The 20823-nt window shown below is 31.0% G+C and overlaps 5 protein-coding genes across 6 annotated transcripts in view; 2 read left to right on the forward strand and 3 right to left on the reverse strand.

Annotated features, from left to right (window-relative positions):
- Window positions 1-5490: 5490 nt before the first annotated feature.
- On the forward strand, window positions 5491-16269 carry LOC113386851 (heat shock protein 70 A1-like). Of its 2 annotated transcripts, XM_026624612.1 has the most exons (2): window positions 5491-5506; window positions 14331-16269. In XM_026624612.1, the coding sequence occupies exons 1-2, from the start codon at window positions 5491-5493 to the stop codon at window positions 16241-16243; spliced, it is 1929 nt and encodes a 642-aa protein (XP_026480397.1). In that variant the 3' UTR covers window positions 16244-16269. The 2 variants fall into 2 exon arrangements, with proteins under 2 accessions (XP_026480397.1, XP_026480396.1); XM_026624611.1 differs by lacking the exon at window positions 5491-5506 and having other exon boundaries at window positions 14133-16269.
- Window positions 9514-11052, reverse strand: LOC113386854 (hydrolethalus syndrome protein 1 homolog). The gene is made up of 4 exons (XM_026624615.1): window positions 10793-11052; window positions 10417-10620; window positions 9950-10351; window positions 9514-9692 (listed from the first exon to the last, which is right to left on the reverse strand). The coding sequence occupies exons 2-4, from the start codon at window positions 10508-10510 to the stop codon at window positions 9529-9531; spliced, it is 660 nt and encodes a 219-aa protein (XP_026480400.1). The 5' UTR covers window positions 10511-10620; window positions 10793-11052; the 3' UTR covers window positions 9514-9528.
- On the reverse strand, window positions 11486-13802 carry LOC113386852 (heat shock protein 70 A1-like). Its single transcript, XM_026624613.1, has one exon. The coding sequence runs from the start codon at window positions 13580-13582 to the stop codon at window positions 11663-11665; it is 1920 nt and encodes a 639-aa protein (XP_026480398.1). The 5' UTR covers window positions 13583-13802; the 3' UTR covers window positions 11486-11662.
- Window positions 16270-16848: 579 nt separating the features above from the next.
- On the forward strand, window positions 16849-18561 carry LOC113386853 (post-GPI attachment to proteins factor 2). Its single transcript, XM_026624614.1, has 3 exons — window positions 16849-17347; window positions 17738-17953; window positions 18382-18561. The coding sequence occupies exons 1-3, from the start codon at window positions 16924-16926 to the stop codon at window positions 18507-18509; spliced, it is 768 nt and encodes a 255-aa protein (XP_026480399.1). The 5' UTR covers window positions 16849-16923; the 3' UTR covers window positions 18510-18561.
- A 105-nt stretch (window positions 18562-18666) lies between these two features.
- LOC113385908 (L-2-hydroxyglutarate dehydrogenase, mitochondrial-like) overlaps window positions 18667-20823 on the reverse strand; it is a 4110-nt gene continuing 1953 nt past the window's right edge. The window contains exons 2-5 of the mRNA XM_026623730.1: window positions 20488-20521; window positions 19389-20240; window positions 19100-19320; window positions 18667-19012 (exon numbers count right to left, since the gene is read on the reverse strand). Of these exons, the coding sequence (XP_026479515.1) occupies window positions 18807-19012; window positions 19100-19320; window positions 19389-20240; window positions 20488-20521 (1313 nt within the window). The 3' untranslated portion in view covers window positions 18667-18806. The remainder of the gene's footprint in view (window positions 19013-19099; window positions 19321-19388; window positions 20241-20487; window positions 20522-20823) is intronic.

Genomic DNA, 20823 nt, shown 5'->3' on the forward strand with positions numbered 1-20823 from the left:
AGTTGTTACCATTGATACATTTAATATATTATCACTGATGTATGTATTATCAAAATCACTTGTGAAAAAAATAAACTATGTAATTCACAGAAATATAAATATATATATATCAGCCGGATATAAATTATTGTTAACGCGGGTTTGACCGATGTTAAGATTAATTTAATCTGTTAGAATATAATAACAATATAATTACCCTGCATTTTTATGATAAAAATTAAAAATCTCAATTTTGCATTTTTAATATGTAGTATATGGTTAAAATTTTATGTCATTAACTTTAAAATATAGGAGTGTTTATTAATCAATAAAAAAAAGAATGCTATTAATTATAATAGTATATTATATTACTTATATAATATTTATATGTTTCATTGATAATTAATTTTGAAAAGTATATATATATGATGATTAATTCAGAAAAGAATATTTATGGTGCATAGTTAAGACATTTTTTTTTCGATATACATATAACAAAATTTTAATTGATTAACCCCGGGGTTAACCTGTGGGGCGCGCCCCTCTTGGGGAGCTGTTAGAAGGAGGTTAGAGAATAGCTGTTACCAAAATACTATTCTCAAAACTAAATAAAAAATTTGAGAAACATATAAAAAAAATAATGAATAAATAATTATTTCGTTTATATTTTTTATAATCAATTTTTATGGATATTTTTACATAGTATTGCATATATTTTACATAGTATAATACTAAGTAAAATATATGCAATACTATGTAAAAATAGTATAATACTATGTAAAATATATGCAATACTATGTAAAAAATATACATAAAATTATCAAACTGATTGATTATATTCAATCAATTATCAGACTACAATACTATTAGTTTTGTAGTCTGATAGTTGAATTATATTGGGTATTTATGAAATTAAATTGTTGGAAAAATTGAGGGGTGCAGAACTTTTTTTTTCAAAAAACGGGGGATGGGGTATGTAAACGTTGGTGACCACTGGTTGGTAACCTTATGATCATTAAAACTTTTTATTTTATCAGCAGATAATATTCAAAGATTTAAATAAATTTTCATATATAAATATAAATAAAAGCATAACTAACTAAAAAAATAATTAAAAATTACAACGAAAAAAAAGTTTTGTGCAACTCACCCTCACATGAAAATCCAATTATTATCCTTTATGACAGCCCAAACAATTAATCGTAGTCCAATTGCAAAATAAAATTTGCGCAACACTTTGCTTCTTCGTTCAATTCGTCTAACCAAAAAAACAAAACCAAAACAAACACTGAGACAGTTGAGACACAAGCACACCTGGTAACTGAATTACGTCAAATAACAAGTTCACTTATTTGGCACTTCCAAAAATGGTATCAAATTTCTAAATACACTATCATAGAACAGGAATTACAAACTACAGAACTGTGTTGTTAACTAAAATTGACTCTTTAGTAAAAATGTAATAAAGTCAAAACCCGACTAGAGCAAGTTCGGCGGTACTGTAGCCTCGTACGTCGATCGGCTTTGTGTAACGCTGTAACGTGCGATGAGCGCGTCCCTTTTACCTTTATCGCGCGCACGGTCCTATCCCCTCCGCAGCCAGCGCTCGACGGCCGACATGGAAACCCTTAGGAGACTGCGATCAGGCGCTGAACTCGGATGTTAACATGGATAATATATTATATTTTTCAAATTTTTCTCATGTTTAAATTTAATTAAAATCGAAAATGAAAATTTTTATAGATCTTTACGTTTCAAAACCTTCTGAACATTTTGGCATACCTTAGAAAAACTGGATGTATGTGTGTGTGCGTATGTGTGTGTGTGTGTGTGTGCGTATATGTATGTATGTGTGGATACAAATTTTCGTCGACGATTTCGGGAACACGGATCAACCGATTTGAATAATTCAAAAAACATTCGATTCATATTGATAAGGAGACGTGCTGATTAGTTTTTGGCAAAGACAGGTCTATCCGTTCCGAAGATACGGGGCAAAAAGTGCCGAAAACGATAACTCAGTTTTTAAGAGAACGGAGCGTCCGATTTGAATAATTCAAAAAACATTTTATTTGTTTTGACTAAATGAAGAACTGCTCAAACTTTTGGAAAGGCAGGTCTAACGACTTTGGAGATATGAAGGAAAAAGTAAAAAAAACGAGCCATTTGGCGGTCAAAAATGATCATTAGACATATGCACATGAAATTATCAGATATTTTATAGAGATTTTAACAATAAGTATAAATTTTGTTTGCATTCCTATGGGTACCGTACCAATGCTTATCTATTAGACGGCGACGCGGCGCTTACGCGCTTCGATATTTCGTCTCTATGCAAAATTTCCAAAAAAAGTTCAAAATTTCCAAAATATATCAAAATAAAGAAAACATTTTTTTTTCAAAAAAAAAATTTTTTTCAAAAAAGTAATTTTTTGTCAAATTCCTAGTTTGTCAAAAATAAAATTTTTTCGAAGTAAAATTTTTTCAAAAATGTTAATCGTTTTTGAAAAAATAATACTATTTGGTTCGGGAAGTTCCAGCAATTTGCCTTAAGGCACGATGCCTTAATTGCCTTAAGACAGAATTCCACTCACAGCTAGTTTTCTACTTTTATCAAAAAGCATTTATGTATTATATATGTAATTATATCTCATTAAATCGTATTCATCTATTAGATCGCTTTTTATCATACCGGTCACAAATATATTTTGTAAATTAAAATATTTATGAAGTACTATCTTACAAAATAATTGAAATCGCGTTACGAAATCTTTAATAAATAATTCTGTCTTATGAAACAGAGGTGCTGCATTCGAATGAACTAAAACTTTTATAAATAATAGACATAGCAGGACATAGGAACACCAACTTTTTCTTTTTGGAGTAGGAAAATAAAATATAAGGACGCTCATGACAACGATAATATAATTTAATATAAACTACGAGTAGTAAATACACTAAAAAAATCTGAAATCTTTTCAACAAAAAAAGTATGATATTTTAAACTGTTTACGTTGATGGCAGTAACTAATATTATATACTCTCTCATCAATTTTTTGTCTGGAATTCAATATTTAAACGCTGTTTGATGAATCTCGATTCGCATGATTGTTGATGAATCTAGAATTAGCAGAGAATTGCAAAACTTTTGGTAACGTCATCGCAGAAAATTCTGAACCGATTATGAAAATTCAAAAGGCATTGCAAGCTGATTATTATTAAGTAAAGATCGGCCAGGCTGTTTCTTTATGATTATTTGTTAATTTTTTTGACGATGTTGATGTATATTTGTATGATTATGGAGTTTGGTGCATTCTAAAATATTATAGTCCTACGAAAATTTGTAATTTGTTACAGTTTTGAATGACGAGCAGCACTCCAGATCTTTTTCGTGTTTCATACTCATCACCATTGTTTATTTCTCAATCCTAATTGGAAATTAGTTTTTGTTGATAAACGAAAACTTGATTTTCGAAACAAACAATTGAAAATTATACCTAAGTAGTCAAATCTCAATTTCTATTGATCAAGGCTTTTATTTACATATATCGGGAAATTCTTAAGGCAAGATGCTACATGCAATTATATTAGTTGGATCCAGAAAGAAATCAAAGTGTGAAAAAAAAAACAAAAGTGTGAATGTTTGTTCGGCCAGGATATGAGAATAATGTATGTCCTCAATCTTATTAAGTCTGTGCCTTGTTAAAAATGTATTCATTCATGATGATGATGTCCTTGTATAATATAGAAGAAGAATAGATCATTTTAAAAGAGAAGTATCATGCAGAAGACCATAGCTGCAATTTCCAGAGAAAATCACACTTATTAGTGAGCTAAACATCGGTTAAAAGAATGCTGAATAAATCAGTTATTACATTTAGATACATATTGGTTCATTAGTCTTCTTCAGCTAATCAGTTATTACATTTATATACATAATGTATCTAAATGCAATAACTGATTAGCTGAAGAAGACTAATGAACCAATAAAGCTAACTGTAAGAGCAATTAATTCAAACATTAAACAAAATCTGGAAATATTTTATACAGCTGAGAAACTTTCAATATCGATAACGTCATAGACGTGAAATTAAATCATCTGGAGGGGTTGAGTCGAAGACTTATACGGATGATTGACGACACGAATGAATAGAAAGCCAATGAAACAGAACATGAAAAAAGAAATTTTGAAAAATAGAAAATAAGATATGAATAACTGAAATGCTTGTGAAATATTCAAACTTAATTCAGAAACTTTTTTGATAGATTTCAGCATATCAACGTTCTATCTCCTAATAATCATGGTTTCGTTTTAACAGGGCAGCAAGAATATTTTAAACAATTATTGTTGCGGGACTTCACATACTCCCACTTTATAATAAGATATTTTTTTTGTAATTAGTTTATTATTAAGTTTTTCTGGATAGCTATTTATTATTTATGATTTTAATTTTCTGATTTGTTTTCTAATATTTTTAAATACTGGAGGCTCCCAGGTATGTACCTAATTGGCTTGTTCATCAGGACTGCAACATACAAACAATAGCGGAAGCAATTAGTAGATTTGCTGCGAAATATAAGTCAAGATTGGAGAACCATCCAAATGAACTAGCAAAGGACCTACTTTCGGCGAACACTGTCAAGAGACTAACAATAAGAAGATTAGATCCATTAGACTTAGTATAGTTATATATTTAGTATAGTGCTTGTAATTATTCTCACATATTTATATTTATTATTTGCTTGCAATTATTGTCACATATTTATATTTATTATACTTACTTGAAATACCACCAATGGGTAGTATTTCAAAAACTTATTGAATAACTAATCACAACAATTACTGAATGCCTTCTCAGGCAGTTGTAGTTTAGATGAAAATATAAAAAAAATATTTTTGTTAAGTTAATCCTTTCAATTTTGAAATAATTTAAAAAGTGTATGAATACAGTATAAAAAAGAGGACCAGATACAATGAACCAAATGAAAATTTAAATAAATATTTTTTTAAAAAAAAAAGGAGGCCTCACTTCAGAAAGTAAGAACTGTAATTTATGAAGTTGTGTTGAGCTTTTAAAAAAAATGGCAATAGTAATAGTTCAACACAATATATACAATAATACACAATACATTCAATAATTACTAAGCATTATATATATATTGACATAATATCTGAGGGATTTTCTCTATAGAGTTACATTTTTTTCTTTATTCCAAAATTTTGACATCCCTTACATTGAGGATCATCAGAGTCATTCGTGCCTGGCATAGTTGTATGTGCGAAAATGCAATTTGCCTAACTGCGTTCCTGTGTAACACGGCGCACAACGCTGAAACACAATCGCGATTCGCGGCAGAAGTACAGGGCATGCGCGTCATCTTTACACGAACGTCAATAATGCCTAAATGCATCAAAAGTACACCGACCGAAAAGGAATGTGTTCAAATGTAAAGTGCTCTGTAGGTAGGTACTTCTTGCGCGCAAAGAGCTGCCATCGCGCGGTTAAAGGTATGGCTCGCCACAGGTGTAGGGCGTCCGTAGGTCACCGGGAGAGCACCGTTGTAGTTCGAAGATTTGAAATTATACCGTCAGTCAATAGCAAATCATGAAATATTAAATATGACATTTAATGATATTCGATCTAATTTAGATAATATTTAAATTGTATTTCATTATTTTCTCTAAAGATATATTTGAAACTTTTTTATTATGTAGTCATATATAATATATTCACAAGGCAGGATGAGTATGATTGAAGATTTTCTTTTCAAATCTATATTCACAGTACATATTATATATCTATAATATAAAAATGAATCGCAAAATGTGTTGGTAAGCGCACAGTGGCGTCGGAACCGTGTGGGCTGTGTGGGCTTGAGCCCACCCATGAATTTTGATGGGGGGGCTCAGCCCACCCATCAATTTCAAAAAATTATATGGGCTAATATCTAAAATAAAAAGAGCCCACTAGTTGTCTATCAAAAAAAAAAAAAAAAAAACTAGCCCACCCATCAAAAATTTGGTTCCGACGCCACTGTAAGCGCATAACTCAACAACGCCTGGACCAATTTGGCCAATTTTCTTTTTAAATATTCGTTGAAGTCCAATGATGGTTCTTACGGCAAGAAAAAATCGAATAATTGCTAGGGAAACCCTAAAAACAGCCATTTTTTTCACATATAATCGTTAGTATTTTCATATTTTTGTCATCGTATACGGCGGTATATTTACTCAAGTCAATGGAGCGTTTTGGATCTGAATTTTTTTACTGTGCTCCCATTTGTATGAAATTTTGAAATTAGGTTTATCTTATTCCCAAGTTTAAAAGTGAAAATTTAAACTCTTTTGCCATTTCCCGGGGGGATGACATCCCTCTCAATGGTGTAACTTCATTTTTTTTTTTTCAAAATAACGTCGGATATCGATAAAAGAACTAATTATAAGAAAAAAATGTTTAATAATGTTTTTCAAAAAAGCAAATACTCCTAATTTTATTTAGAGCAGGTGCACATTTAAGATCGATATGGGAAAAAAGTGTAAAAAAACATAATAATTTTTAACTAATTGGTAAATGTCAGTATAGGTTATTAAAAAAATTGGAACTTTTGAATTATAAACATAAGTACAGGACAACGTCTGTCGGGTCATCTAGTTTATAATATATAAATGAATCAAGCGCTTAAAACAGTAATACTAGCGAAATTCACGAAGAAAAACATGAAGGGAGAGAGTAACTTGAGACAAACAATTGACGACATGTGAAAAAATTATAGAAAATTCAAATCTAGATTAAGAGTAAACTAGTTTTATTAAAAGTAGTAAACGTAAGAAAAAAGTGTATATAAATTTTTTCATAAACATATATTATTTAAGTATTTGATCAATTTCAGATATCGATTGCGTTTTATATCAATTCTAAAATTGAAGTTGACTTTAATTGTCCAATTCGCCAACAACTACAAAAAAGAACTATTTAAAAGGCGAATTTAAACACTACTGAAAGAAATCGTGTCTCCATCAAAAGCGAGGCTCCTAGTGCTAGATCAGTCACTATTATGCGATTTTCTTATGGATATCATCTTTCGTAGTAACAATTGGCAACGGTTAGAATTTGAGACAAAAATATTTGTTATTACAATAGAAATTGTTGGAAATTACGATTTCAGAATTGGTGTCTCTTTATATATAGAAAGAATTTTTTTGTAGAAACTGTAGCCAAGCCAAACGGTTGATTGATGAAAGTTCCAGCCGAAATATATGTGAAAGGTGAGAAAAGAAGTTCAGACATGACGCCATTGCCAAAAATAGTATTCAAAACTTAGTACCCGTATTTATTCGACTCAAAAGAATGATAGAAGTTGACAAGAAGAATTGTTATTTAACAGCGAATAATAAAAGATGAATAATTTTTTGATCACCAAATAAACCTTCTTTTACTTTATTCTTTTAGGCACAAATTTTCAAATTATATCCATTTATTCGAATACATATCAATTACTTGAATCTCTGTACGCCTGTATCTGCGGGTAAAACGTTTATAACTACTTGGCCATAGCTCGTTGTCTTATAATCCTAATAATTCACTTTTTAACCTTAATGAGAGACAATGCAAAACATTATGTATATAATAGATACATGTAAGAACGCACAATTGCTTTCTTATATACGTTTAAAGACCAGATAATTGGCCGAATGAAATATAAGAATTATATAATAATAATGATATAAGTTACTTGAAATAGTTATGAATAAACTATATAATCTTCGTCAACTTGCTAATATTTATTTTCCAATAAGTCCTCAAAGAAATGCTTTTTACTTCAATGCGATCAATGATCATTAAAAGTTTTTTCAGGCGAAATGAAGCAGTAAAAAGTTCGATCTTGTGAAAAAATAATCGGACTAGTTTCAACAAAAATGAGCACATCTAATCAAAATAATATCATCGCAAAAGGAAGGTTTCTTTAGTGCCGATGCGCTTTTTGCGGCATTTTCACTTTCGCCGCACGAATGCTCTATCTGCGTTGTTATACACCCAAGCGAGAGCGCGTATGAATACAAATTGATGTTAAATGATGTCGGCTAATGAGGGTTCACTTGTTATTGCGACTAAGGGTGTGCTTTCTTGAATATAGATTACACGGCTCCCTGGATGTTACTCGTCAGCGCTTCTGTTCTATTTGCGTACGAGCCATTAATTCTACAACATGTTATGGATATTTCCTTACAAACTATATGTGGACTCGATGAAGAAAAAGATGGAATTTTCCCATAGACCTTATAATAAGATCTTTGAATATTCAACACCAAAGTAAACCACAAAGTCTTAACAAGAAATATAATTGTCAAAAGATATAATACATTGCTTATTTAGTAATTATTTTTAACTTCCCGAAAAAGAAAAGGGTTTTTGTGGGAATACATAAACACAAGCCACGTTTTATCAAAATATTATAACTATTTTAACAAGATAATTTATAAAACTAATAATGAACCACTTTGATTAATTGAACTTTTTGTAATTAATATTAAAAATCGCCGTTAACGTTTAAAGTTCCTGAACTGACTTTTAAAATTGAAATAACTTCGAAAAACAACTTAAAAGTTGGGATGATTTTGTGAAGATCAGCCATACCATGAAGATATTACAAGTTTTTATTACAAAACTGATAAAAATATAAATAAAAAAATAACATTTTTGGTTTGTTTTCCCTCTTGAACCAGCCTCGCTACCCACAAGTTGAAAATCACTGGATTAAAGTATAACTTTGCTCATAAACATTCTAATTAAATTTTATAAATTCAAAAGTCTATGTGAAGGATTCACCATCTTTAACTGTAAATTATGTGAAAATGGTTCAAAGGATTCCAAACTAATCAATCTTAAGAAGTATAGATTGCAGATGAATTGCAAATGCATTCCGAGTAATTCAAAGCCATTTGTGTATTACCACGCCAAATACAATTTACATTCTGGTCTCAATACAATATAAGTTTTGCACATTTTATTTTCATTCACTAATGAAAATTAAAAATCTGAAAACTGTTTCATATTACTGTGTTATAACAAACATTCTTTTGCTAAAATAAGGTTACAATTCGCATTTATTCATTAATTATAAAATATGGGTATATGGGTATTAATTATAAATAAATAAAATATGGGTATTATTGTTTCAATTCGAGTAAATTATTTATAAAATATACAAATGAGAATTGAAATATTAAGCTATCAAAAATTATCTAGTAGTATTATCTATTATATATTTCATAAGTTTAGTTCTATAATTATATTTTCAATTTAAGTTTTTAAACAAATTACACTATCTATCTACATATTTATTAAGAAGGATGCTATATTAAATCAAGAGTTTTCTTAGATTTTAAATGCTATTTTCATATATTGTTCATAATATTACATTTTACAATTAATAAAAATATCATAATGAATATATGTTATATATAATGTATAATGATCATCAGTAATGATTAGTTATAAAGTTGATAGTTTAAAAACGTAAAATGTAATAAAAAAAACCTCAATTTTATTATCCCATCATTTTCTCTCGTATATTCCACCTTAAAGAGTTTCTATTAGTTTGGCCAGGCATTCGGTGTTTAAACTTTTTCCAGTCCGATTGATAAGCATGATATAAGGCAACAGGATCTGATTTATTCACAGGCTTCTTCACATTAAGACGAGGTCGTATAACTATAAATTAAATTTTTAAGTGTACATTAGTAAAAATTAAAAATAATATTGAATTTGTATCTTTAGATAAAACTCATCTAAATCTAAATCTAAAAAATTATTAGAAAACGCAAGCACTAATAATTCAGTGATCTTTAACTGCATTTTTTATGATTAATGTAGTTTATTTGTATTGCAACTCATTTTAAAAATTTGAAATTTAATTTTTTTTTCAACATGCAAAAGACAAAGGTATATAAAACATAAGGAAGACTTACAAGCTTTAGATTTTGAAGATTTAGTTGGCAAACTCAAATCTGATTTCGCATTCATCAATTCTGGGTTTATGCTTTCCGAACAAACACTTTGACAGCTTTCATAAACCTCACCATCACATGCATCTACTGTATCACTATATTTTTTAGAATAATTCGAACTAACATGTTTTGGATTAACCTTTGTATCTTGTTTATTATTACAGCAACTTGGTTGAATGAACATTGGTTTACGTTTCTCAAGAGGTATAGGAATATAGTCTTTTTTATGTTTAGCCCGTTTTGCTTCAAAACTAGTTGTCGAAGTTTTATAAAGGTAATCAAATAACCTTTCTTTTTCTAATTCTTCTTCATGTTCTTTTCTCTCTTGCAATTGTAAATCGTGTTTTATGAGCCTTTTTAAATCTAAAAATATGAGGTAAGGATTAAAAGTAATTATATAGGAGCAACTTAATAACCTAATTGCTTACCATAAATAAATTCCTTCAATTGATGTGCTGATATGTTATGGAATCCTTTTTCGTTTAAATATGTTAAAACTTCTTTTGGGTCTAACAACTCCATTACTAATTAATTACTTACTTAGTTCAAATTGTTGTAAGTGTTAAATTGGTGTAATAACAATATACTGCAAACTATTTATGAAACATCGGTTATGGTAGGTCGGTTATTGTCTGTTGAGAAACGGTTTGGTTACACGATTATATCATTAAATTCCGAATAACTTTAAACATTTAAACTTAAGGGTGTAAATTAAACTGTATTATTTAATAAACTGATGTATCTATGAACGATATATAGATATCTGACAGATCTGACACATTAAGGCATTATCTACTAATTTACCAACAAAAGCACTCTCCCGGTGTGAAGTTACTCAAACGCCATTAACCGTCAAAGCTGTCAAATTTGTTTGGAGGGATTTTATCAATTTATCTATACACATCGATTATTTGGAAATCGTTAATTGATTTAAACACCCTCAAGAGATCCTAATCAGCAAAAAATGATACTCTAGGTCCACAAAATGAATGTGAGGAACATCACTAACTTAGAAATAACCTAGAAAAACTGAGGCTATCTATGAACGTTAATCAGTATTACAGTTTCATTCTAATTGTAAGTATACGTATATTGTTCAAGTATTATATTTTTTATCCTCTGCCAGGCTTCTGCCTATTGTATATTATGCACATATCACTTAAATGATTTTTGATTGCAAAGATTTCATATTTTAAGATTGCATAGTGCACATCTTAGACAATATAGTAAGGCACATTTAGTGCCTTTGTGCCTGTAAATTTAGTGATATATATATTATTTTCGTAATTTTACATACAAAATGGAAAACTTTTTACATTCTTTTGAATTCCAAACGATGTACAAATCCAAATTTGAAGAATCTATATATATAAGATAATATCTATGTAGACATCGCATGTAGATATGAAATGATTATGATATTTTACAGAGATCATTTAAAAATAAATTTGTAAATTCTAGATTATTTAAGTTGAAAACTAAAACAAATGATTATGTACTTGAATACTATTTATTATCACATTTATTAAATTACATAATGATTACAACTTAACAACTATTCTTAAATTCTAGTCAGATATCAGTCATATAATAAATACTTAAGCTTTTATAAGAGAAAATGCATCACTAGATAATTTTTTCAGTCCTTATTCGATTAATTTTAATGTACTTTGTTTAATCAACTTCTTCTATCGTTGGCCCTTGCCTTCCACCAAAGCCTCCGGCTTGCTGCCCACAAGTTTGTGCTTGTGCTCCACTTGAATTGGCTTGATGTAGCTTCATCATAAGCGGCGTACAAATCTGTTGGAACTCTTTCTCTTTTTGTTCATATTCATGGCATTCTGCTTGGGGATTCTGATCTATCCAAGATAATATATCATCACATGCCTTGCGTGCTGTTTCACAATCTTGCTGCGGAAGCCTGCTTCCAGCATCGGCCAGAGCTTGTTTTACTTGTAATGCATATCCTTCTAGTTTATTCTTTGCATCAATTCGTTTCTTTATTTTTTCATCTTCCTCTTTATATTTTTCTGCTTCTTTGACCAATCTGTCTATTTCTTGCTGGGACATTCTGCCCTTATCATTTGTAATAGTAATATTCTTAGAACTACCACTGCTCTTGTCAGCTGCAGTTACATTTAAAATACCATTAGCATCTAAATCGAAAGTGACTTCTATTTGTGGTACACCACGAGGTGCAGGCGGAATTCCAGTTAAATCAAAGGTTCCTAAACGATTGTTATCTTTGGTCATAACCCTTTCTCCTTCATAGACTTGAATTGTTACTGCAGGCTGATTGTCTGCATAAGTGCTGAAGGTTTGTGTTCTTTTACATGGAATTCTTGCATTGCGTTCAATAATCTTAGCCATTGTACCTCCTGCAGTTTCTATCCCCAATGAAAGTGGGGCTACATCTACCAGTAACAAGTCTTTTATTTGATCACTGGAATCACCTGTTAAAACAGCAGCCTGTACTGCAGCACCATAAGCCACAGCTTCATCTGGATTTATGGAAGAATTTAAGGTCTTTCCTGCAAAGAATTCTTGTAGCAGAGATCGAATTTTAGGTATTCTTGTGGAACCTCCCACCAATACAACATCATGTATGGCTCCTTTGTCTAACTTTGCATCTCTTAACGCTTGTTCAACTGGGCGTAAAGTAGAGCGGAATAAATCAGAGCATAATTCTTCAAATCTTGCTCTTGTAATTTTGGTGCAGAAATCAATACCATCCTTCAAAGCTTCAACTTCCACACATGCTTCCGTACTAGTTGATAGAGTTCTTTTTGCACGCTCTGCAGCAGTTCGTAATCGTCTCATAGCCCTAGGATCGGTTCTTATATCCTTTTTGTACTTTCTTTTAAATTCGTCCATGAGATGATCTACTAGACGATTGTCAAAATCTTCACCGCCTAGATGAGTATCACCGGCAGTTGCTCTGACTTCAAATAGAGATCCTTCATCAATTGTTAAAACAGATACATCAAATGTGCCTCCACCGAGGTCAAATATTAACACATTCCTTTCTCCTTGTAGGTGTTTATCTAAGCCATATGCCAAAGCAGCAGCTGTTGGTTCGTTTATAACCCTTAAAACATTCAAACCTGCAATGACACCAGCATCTTTTGTAGCTTGCCGTTGAGAGTCATTGAAATAAGCAGGAACAGTAATAACTGCATCTTTCACTTTCTCTCCAAGATAGTTTTCAGCTGTTTCTTTCATCTTAACTAGCACCATTGCACTAATTTCTTCTGGTGAAAAGCGTTTCAGTTGGTTCTTGTATTCAACTTCAATTTTAGGTGTTGTACCAGTTTGTCCAATTACTCGGAATGGCCAATGCTTCGAATCTTGCTGCACTGCAGGTTCTTCCCATTTTCTACCAATTAATCGTTTAGCATCAAATACAGTATTTTTTGGATTCATAGCGGCCTGGCCCTTAGCTGCGTCTCCAACCAAACGTTCTGATTCAGTAAAAGCAACATAGCTTGGCGTGGTGCGATTTCCCTGATCATTTGCAATAATCTCCACTTTTCCCTGCTGCCATACTCCGACACAGGAGTATGTAGTTCCCAAATCTATTCCAATAGCTGGCATTTTTTTCTATGTTAGACTGTTTGATTGTTAATCAAAATTAAATCCAATTGAACTCGAACTTTGCGTACTAATTAAACTTTTGCAAATATATTTTAATTAAATGCACCTTAGATTTATTTTATTCACTTCAAATATAAACACTTTTAAAGCACAATTGCGTATGTATTCGCTTTTCTCTTTTTGTGAATTGCTCTATGTTTTGAATTAAACTGATGTAAGCAGCCATCGCGCTTGTTTATATACATCAATCGAAAGCACGAGAAACGACTCGAAAATTCATTTGACAGTCGAGAACAGTGAAGTTCGAGAACAGTCGCTGCAGAACATTCTAGTGTAGAAACAATCCAGAAGAGCAGGGGATTTTTATTTATGTTACGTACCCTGTCACGATGTCTGGATTGTTTCTACACTAGAATGTTCCGCAGCGACTGTTCTCGAACTTCACTGTTCTCGACTGTCAAATGAATTTTCGAGTCGTTTCTCGTGCTTTCGATTGATGTATATAAACAAGCGCGATGGCTGCTTACATCAGTTTAATTCAAAACATAGAGCAATTCACGAAAAGAGAAAAGCGAATACATACGCAATTGTGCTTTAAAAGTGTTTATATTTGAAGTGAATAAAATAAATCTAAGGTGCATTTAATTAAAATATATTTGCAAAAGTTTAATTAGTACGCAAAGTTCGAGTTCAATTGGATTTAATTTTGATTAACAATCAAACAGTCTAACATAGAAAAAAATGCCAGCTATTGGAATAGATTTGGGAACTACATACTCCTGTGTCGGAGTATGGCAGCAGGGAAAAGTGGAGATTATTGCAAATGATCAGGGAAATCGCACCACGCCAAGCTATGTTGCTTTTACTGAATCAGAACGTTTGGTTGGAGACGCAGCTAAGGGCCAGGCCGCTATGAATCCAAAAAATACTGTATTTGATGCTAAACGATTAATTGGTAGAAAATGGGAAGAACCTGCAGTGCAGCAAGATTCGAAGCATTGGCCATTCCGAGTAATTGGACAAACTGGTACAACACCTAAAATTGAAGTTGAATACAAGAACCAACTGAAACGCTTTTCACCAGAAGAAATTAGTGCAATGGTGCTAGTTAAGATGAAAGAAACAGCTGAAAACTATCTTGGAGAGAAAGTGAAAGATGCAGTTATTACTGTTCCTGCTTATTTCAATGACTCTCAACGGCAAGCTACAAAAGATGCTGGTGTCATTGCAGGTTTGAATGTTTTAAGGGTTATAAACGAACCAACAGCTGCTGCTTTGGCATATGGCTTAGATAAACACCTACAAGGAGAAAGGAATGTGTTAATATTTGACCTCGGTGGAGGCACATTTGATGTATCTGTTTTAACAATTGATGAAGGATCTCTATTTGAAGTCAGAGCAACTGCCGGTGATACTCATCTAGGCGGTGAAGATTTTGACAATCGTCTAGTAGATCATCTCATGGACGAATTTAAAAGAAAGTACAAAAAGGATATAAGAACCGATCCTAGGGCTATGAGACGATTACGAACTGCTGCAGAGCGTGCAAAAAGAACTCTATCAACTAGTACGGAAGCATGTGTGGAAGTTGAAGCTTTGAAGGATGGTATTGATTTCTGCACCAAAATTACAAGAGCAAGATTTGAAGAATTATGCTCTGATTTATTCCGCTCTACTTTACGCCCAGTTGAACAAGCGTTAAGAGATGCAAAGTTAGACAAAGGAGCCATACATGATGTTGTATTGGTGGGAGGTTCCACAAGAATACCTAAAATTCGATCTCTGCTACAAGAATTCTTTGCAGGAAAGACCTTAAATTCTTCCATAAATCCAGATGAAGCTGTGGCTTATGGTGCTGCAGTACAGGCTGCTGTTTTAACAGGTGATTCCAGTGATCAAATAAAAGACTTGTTACTGGTAGATGTAGCCCCACTTTCATTGGGGATAGAAACTGCAGGAGGTACAATGGCTAAGATTATTGAACGCAATGCAAGAATTCCATGTAAAAGAACACAAACCTTCAGCACTTATGCAGACAATCAGCCTGCAGTAACAATTCAAGTCTATGAAGGAGAAAGGGTTATGACCAAAGATAACAATCGTTTAGGAACCTTTGATTTAACTGGAATTCCGCCTGCACCTCGTGGTGTACCACAAATAGAAGTCACTTTCGATTTAGATGCTAATGGTATTTTAAATGTAACTGCAGCTGACAAGAGCAGTGGTAGTTCTAAGAATATTACTATTACAAATGATAAGGGCAGAATGTCCCAGCAAGAAATAGACAGATTGGTCAAAGAAGCAGAAAAATATAAAGAGGAAGATGAAAAAATAAAGAAACGAATTGATGCAAAGAATAAACTAGAAGGATATGCATTACAAGTAAAACAAGCTCTGGCCGATGCTGGAAGCAGGCTTCCGCAGCAAGATTGTGAAACAGCACGCAAGGCATGTGATGATATATTATCTTGGATAGATCAGAATCCCCAAGCAGAATGCCATGAATATGAACAAAAAGAGAAAGAGTTCCAACAGATTTGTACGCCGCTTATGATGAAGCTACATCAAGCCAATTCAAGTGGAGCACAAGCACAAACTTGTGGGCAGCAAGCCGGAGGCTTTGGTGGAAGGCAGGGGCCAACGATAGAAGAAGTTGATTAAACAAAGTACCTTAAAATTAATCAAATAAGGACTGAAGAAATTTCTAGTGATGCATTTTCTCTTAAGTATTTATTATATGACTGATATCTGACTAGAATTTAAGAATAGTTGTTAAGTGTAATCATTATTTAATTTAATAAATGTGATAATAAATAGTATTCAAGTACATAATCATTTGTTTTTGTTTTCAACTTGCTTAAATAATGTAGTATTTACAAATTCATTTTTGAATGACCTCCGTCAAAGGTAATAAATAGTTAAAATATTGTTTCTTCCGCGTGTTAATTATATTATGACTCTTTTTGTTTGTAAAAGATGTAATTACTGGACTACTGTAATTCTGTCTTTTTTTCATAATTTAATATTTTGGTTATTTTTTCGTAATGACTCATAATATAACAATGGAAATAAATGGTAATAACTAGGGGAAATCATCCATCAATAACCCTTATAAAAACAATACAAAAAAATGATAAGTATATTATGTACTTTCATTAGTAATTATACTTGTTTACACTTGATGTTTATTTGAGATTACTTCAGACGAGTATTCAGAATAAGGGCACTGATTGAAGGTTATGTTTTTTTATCGACATTATGTAGTCATCATGACTAATGTCAAAATTTTGATAAATTTAGTGTAATTAGTTAATAAGTAAAAAAATAAGTTTTAGGCTAAAATGACATCAAAAATTAATTATATACCCCTACACGAATCAGGGAAGTCAGTAAGATTCCGTCTACCCTGTAATAAAATAGTGATTTGTGTTGTATCAATACAATTCTTTAGTTTTATCTTTTGTATATTATGGTCCATATTATATAATTTTGAGGATAGCACTTCAACCCATTGCCATGTATTTAACTTTTTGCCATCGATATCCTCGGCGATAGGTAGTTATAGTCCTCAAAAATATGTCTGGAACACTGCCGTTACTTTAGCACTATTACCAAGACTATGTGTTGTTATCATGTACCAGAAATTATATACTGAACTATTAATACCAAAAGCTTCGAGTATAAAGCATTTTGCAGGCTTTTTAAATACAACGGAAATTTTCATGTTGGTTGGATTATCTTATTGGTCTTCGCAGGAATATTATTGTGAGTTAGTAAATATGACTATTAGCAATTTAAATTTGAGCTCGATCAATAATAAAAGTCTTCTCTATCAACTTTTATATATTTGCTTTTGAAATTGAACAAACTTTTTTACAGTTATGAAACTAAATTAAGCAAATATTTATTTATTTAATAAATCATAAGTTTAAATTTATTTTTTCATTTCACAAAAAGCATTTAAACCTCTAATAAATATTTTAAAATGAGTTTTTTTATTAAAAACTTTTTTGCAATTGCTGTTTTCATCAAACTTAAAGTGTTATTTGTTTATATTAAGATAATTGTGCAGGAATTCATAATAGATTATTTTTTAAAATATATATAATTTATTTATTTATATATTATATCCTTCTTATATATTTTTTATTTTAGCAATACACAAAGCATGTTTTCTGACATTCATTGCAACATCTGAAGTATACATGATATTAACATGCTTTTTATTAAAAACATCAAGAACCAAGCCATTAACTAAAAAGCAATCTAAATCCTTAAATCTCAAATGGAAATGCTTGATAATAAATATAGTTTCATTTATGATTGCTGGATATTTCTTTGTTCGGCACAACGCTTATTGTGAGCCCGGAGGTAAATAATTTTAAATATCATTGAACTTAAAGAATCTATTCACTTCCCAGAAGAAAATTGTTTTTGCCTAAATATTTTGAAGATGTTATGACACTTATATGCACATAGTTATAATCTTTTGAAATGACTACTGAATTATATGTCTCTAATGGTTAAACAAAATTTCAATTCCTATTTTTAATCCATCAAACCATTTGAGCATAAGTGGAAAAAGTACATTTCTCGATGCAAACAGATGACTTGTATAAATTATTTTTTTCTTCATATGTACTTTTAAAAAATCTATGAACCATCCCAAATTGTGGTAATTAATTGTTATTCACAACTCACTTTATTATTCATTTTGTTTTATTTATGTATTTATGATTAATTTTTATTTCAAATATTTCTAGATAAGGCACTAATATTTACTAATTTTTCAATTTCAGTGTACTCATTTTTTGCTCTATCCGAGTATATTGTAGTTTTAACAAATATTGCCTTCCACATCACTGCTGCGCTTGATTTTAGTAATGTTGTGGTTACGGTAGGGAATCTGTCTATTTATTTTTCTTAATTTGAGATGTTTCATTCTTTAATTTAATATTTTATCTACCTGTTATATAATTGCCAAAATTTATATATTTTATCTCAATGTTAAAATTATTGTACAAACATTCATATTTATATAAAATATATTAGTAATAAATTTGTTATATTTACATTAATGGTTTTCTTTAACTTGTTTATATACAAAATATTTTTTACGAGCAACTAACTCATTACATTTTTCTATTATGGTATGATGCATGTATTTCAACATTTAAAACAATATTTTTAAATTACTACCTCACTACAAAAAGTCAGAATCTTTTCAGCAGATTGATTCTTCCTTTTTCTGTCGCTGTTTTTCTTCCCACTTTTTCACCTCTTCTATTTGCTCATCAATTTTATCAGCAATTGTTATCGCTATTGCCATGGAACTAGTTGCACCGGGTGAAGGTGCATTTCTGCAATGAAGTATTCGATCAAATGGCCTTTTTTTCGCCTTATCAAAAACGAAGTCATCAACCAACTTTCCTATTAGAAATATATAGAATTATATGGTTTGTCCCATAATAGTTAATTAAAATAACTAGCAGAACTTTTTGCATAAGTATATGTTACCACTAGCATCAATAGCTTGAGCTCTGACACCAGCAGGTCCTCTTTTGACATCTAATTCTGTTAATTCCGGTAGGAATTTATTCAGATTAGCAACTTGAAGTGGTACAAAACAAGATCTCAAAATTTCCTTAAAACCAAACATCAAATTTTTCAGTGTTAATTTAATGAAGCCAGTATGAGTAAGCATTTCTAACGTGTCTCTTATATTAATATCCTTCCATCTAAAATAAATATAAAATTGACGTATACAGAAATATTTTACTAATATTTGAAGTTATATAGCAATTACCTATAGCCCTCACGTTTAAAAGCTACTACAGCATTTGGACCAAGCCATATATTTCCATCCATTCTTGGTGTACAATGAACTCCTAGAAATGGTAATCTGGGATCTGGGACTGGGTAAATATTTCCTTTAACTAAATTTCGTTTCTGTGGAAGAAGAATTAGATACTCTCCACGGAAAGGAACTATTTGTGGATTACGTGGACATCCTGTCTTTACAGCAAGACGATCAGAAAATAGACCAGCACATACTAAAACATGTTTCGCTTCCACTACTTCTTTACTTTTAGATGTGATCTTTACTGGATATTGTGGATCTTTCGAATCTTCAAATTTGTCAACGTGAAAGCTAACCTTGATCTCACCACCACATTGTTTGAAATCTTTTCCCATTGTTTCTGTTACTTTAGCATAATCAACAATGCCAGTAATAGGTGAATATATAGCACCTACACCACAACAATGAGGCTCTATTTTATGAATTTCAGACTGACAATAAATTTGTAGATCAGGTACACCATTTTGAATTCCACGATCAAATAAATCTTTTAGCCTTTTTAATTCTTCTTCATTTGTAGCCACAATCAATTTTCCACATTTTTTATATGGAATTTTCTTTTCATCACAATAGTCATACAATAATTTAATTCCCTGAACACATAATTTTGCTCTTAAAGAGCCGGGAGTGTAATAAATGCCACAATGAAGAACTCCACTGTTGTGGCCTGTCTGATGAACTGCAAGACGATCTTCCTTTTCCAAAAGGACCATCTTATATTTAGGATGACGGCCAATTATTTCTCTTGCACTTGCTGTACCAACAATTCCACCACCAATTATAGCTACATCATATTTTCTGAAATATAAATATCAGAATTAAAAAATTATTTAATAAAAGTAGAAAACCCAATTTTATGAGGTAGCCTAAAATGACCCACAAAGATTATAACTGATAGGAATTTGTATTAACAATATTTTTGTAACTATAGCATTTCATGATTAAATTTAGCAATTTTTTAAAATATCTTAGTAATTTCTGAATTTTTAGAAATTCATGCTTAAATCCCACATAACCCCTTAACTGACTTTAATTATTGGTTTACTTTGTCCCACTGGATGTATGAGCAGCGTCTTGGTCTTATTTATATGAGGCTTTTCATTTTTGCTCGTGTTTTTTGATTTGGAATAGAATACATTCTCATTAGCATCTGTTTCAGCAGTAATAAAGCATCTTTTTGTTACAAAGTTTAACCTATACAACAAGGCTAATCCGATCCATTTTGCGTAGGAAACATTGTAGTATTTTAAGGACAATAATCTTTGTTCCAATTATGTAAAACATCACATTTTTATAAAATTTTGAAAACTTATGTACAAGAATTAACAGGAATTTGCTTTATAAATTACGTTGTGAACATGAATGTAAAAATAAATTTTGA

The sequence above is a fragment of the Ctenocephalides felis genome, unplaced genomic scaffold (genome assembly GCF_003426905.1).
Source record: "Ctenocephalides felis isolate EL2017-DRISC unplaced genomic scaffold, ASM342690v1 CF-g0.4_SCAFFOLD_03571, whole genome shotgun sequence".
Taxonomy (NCBI): domain Eukaryota; kingdom Metazoa; phylum Arthropoda; class Insecta; order Siphonaptera; family Pulicidae; genus Ctenocephalides; species Ctenocephalides felis.

Excerpts from the sequence above, each read along its gene's own strand:
- LOC113386854 (XM_026624615.1), bottom strand. The coding sequence starts at position 10,510 with ATGGAGTTGTTAGACCCAAAAGAAGTTTTAACATATTTAAACGAAAAA. Across the intron at positions 10,352-10,416 it reads ATTGAAGGAATTTATTTATG|ATTTAAAAAGGCTCATAAAA; the intron begins GTAAGCAATTAG and ends TCATATTTTTAG. Across the intron at positions 9,693-9,949 it reads ATCTTCAAAATCTAAAGCTT|TTATACGACCTCGTCTTAAT; the intron begins GTAAGTCTTCCT and ends TTTAATTTATAG.
- LOC113386852 (XM_026624613.1), bottom strand. The coding sequence starts at position 13,582 with ATGCCAGCTATTGGAATAGATTTGGGAACTACATACTCCTGTGTCGGA.
- LOC113386853 (XM_026624614.1), top strand. The coding sequence starts at position 16,924 with ATGACATCAAAAATTAATTATATACCCCTACACGAATCAGGGAAGTCA. Across the intron at positions 17,348-17,737 it reads GTCTTCGCAGGAATATTATT|CAATACACAAAGCATGTTTT; the intron begins GTGAGTTAGTAA and ends TTTTTATTTTAG. Across the intron at positions 17,954-18,381 it reads CGCTTATTGTGAGCCCGGAG|TGTACTCATTTTTTGCTCTA; the intron begins GTAAATAATTTT and ends TTTCAATTTCAG.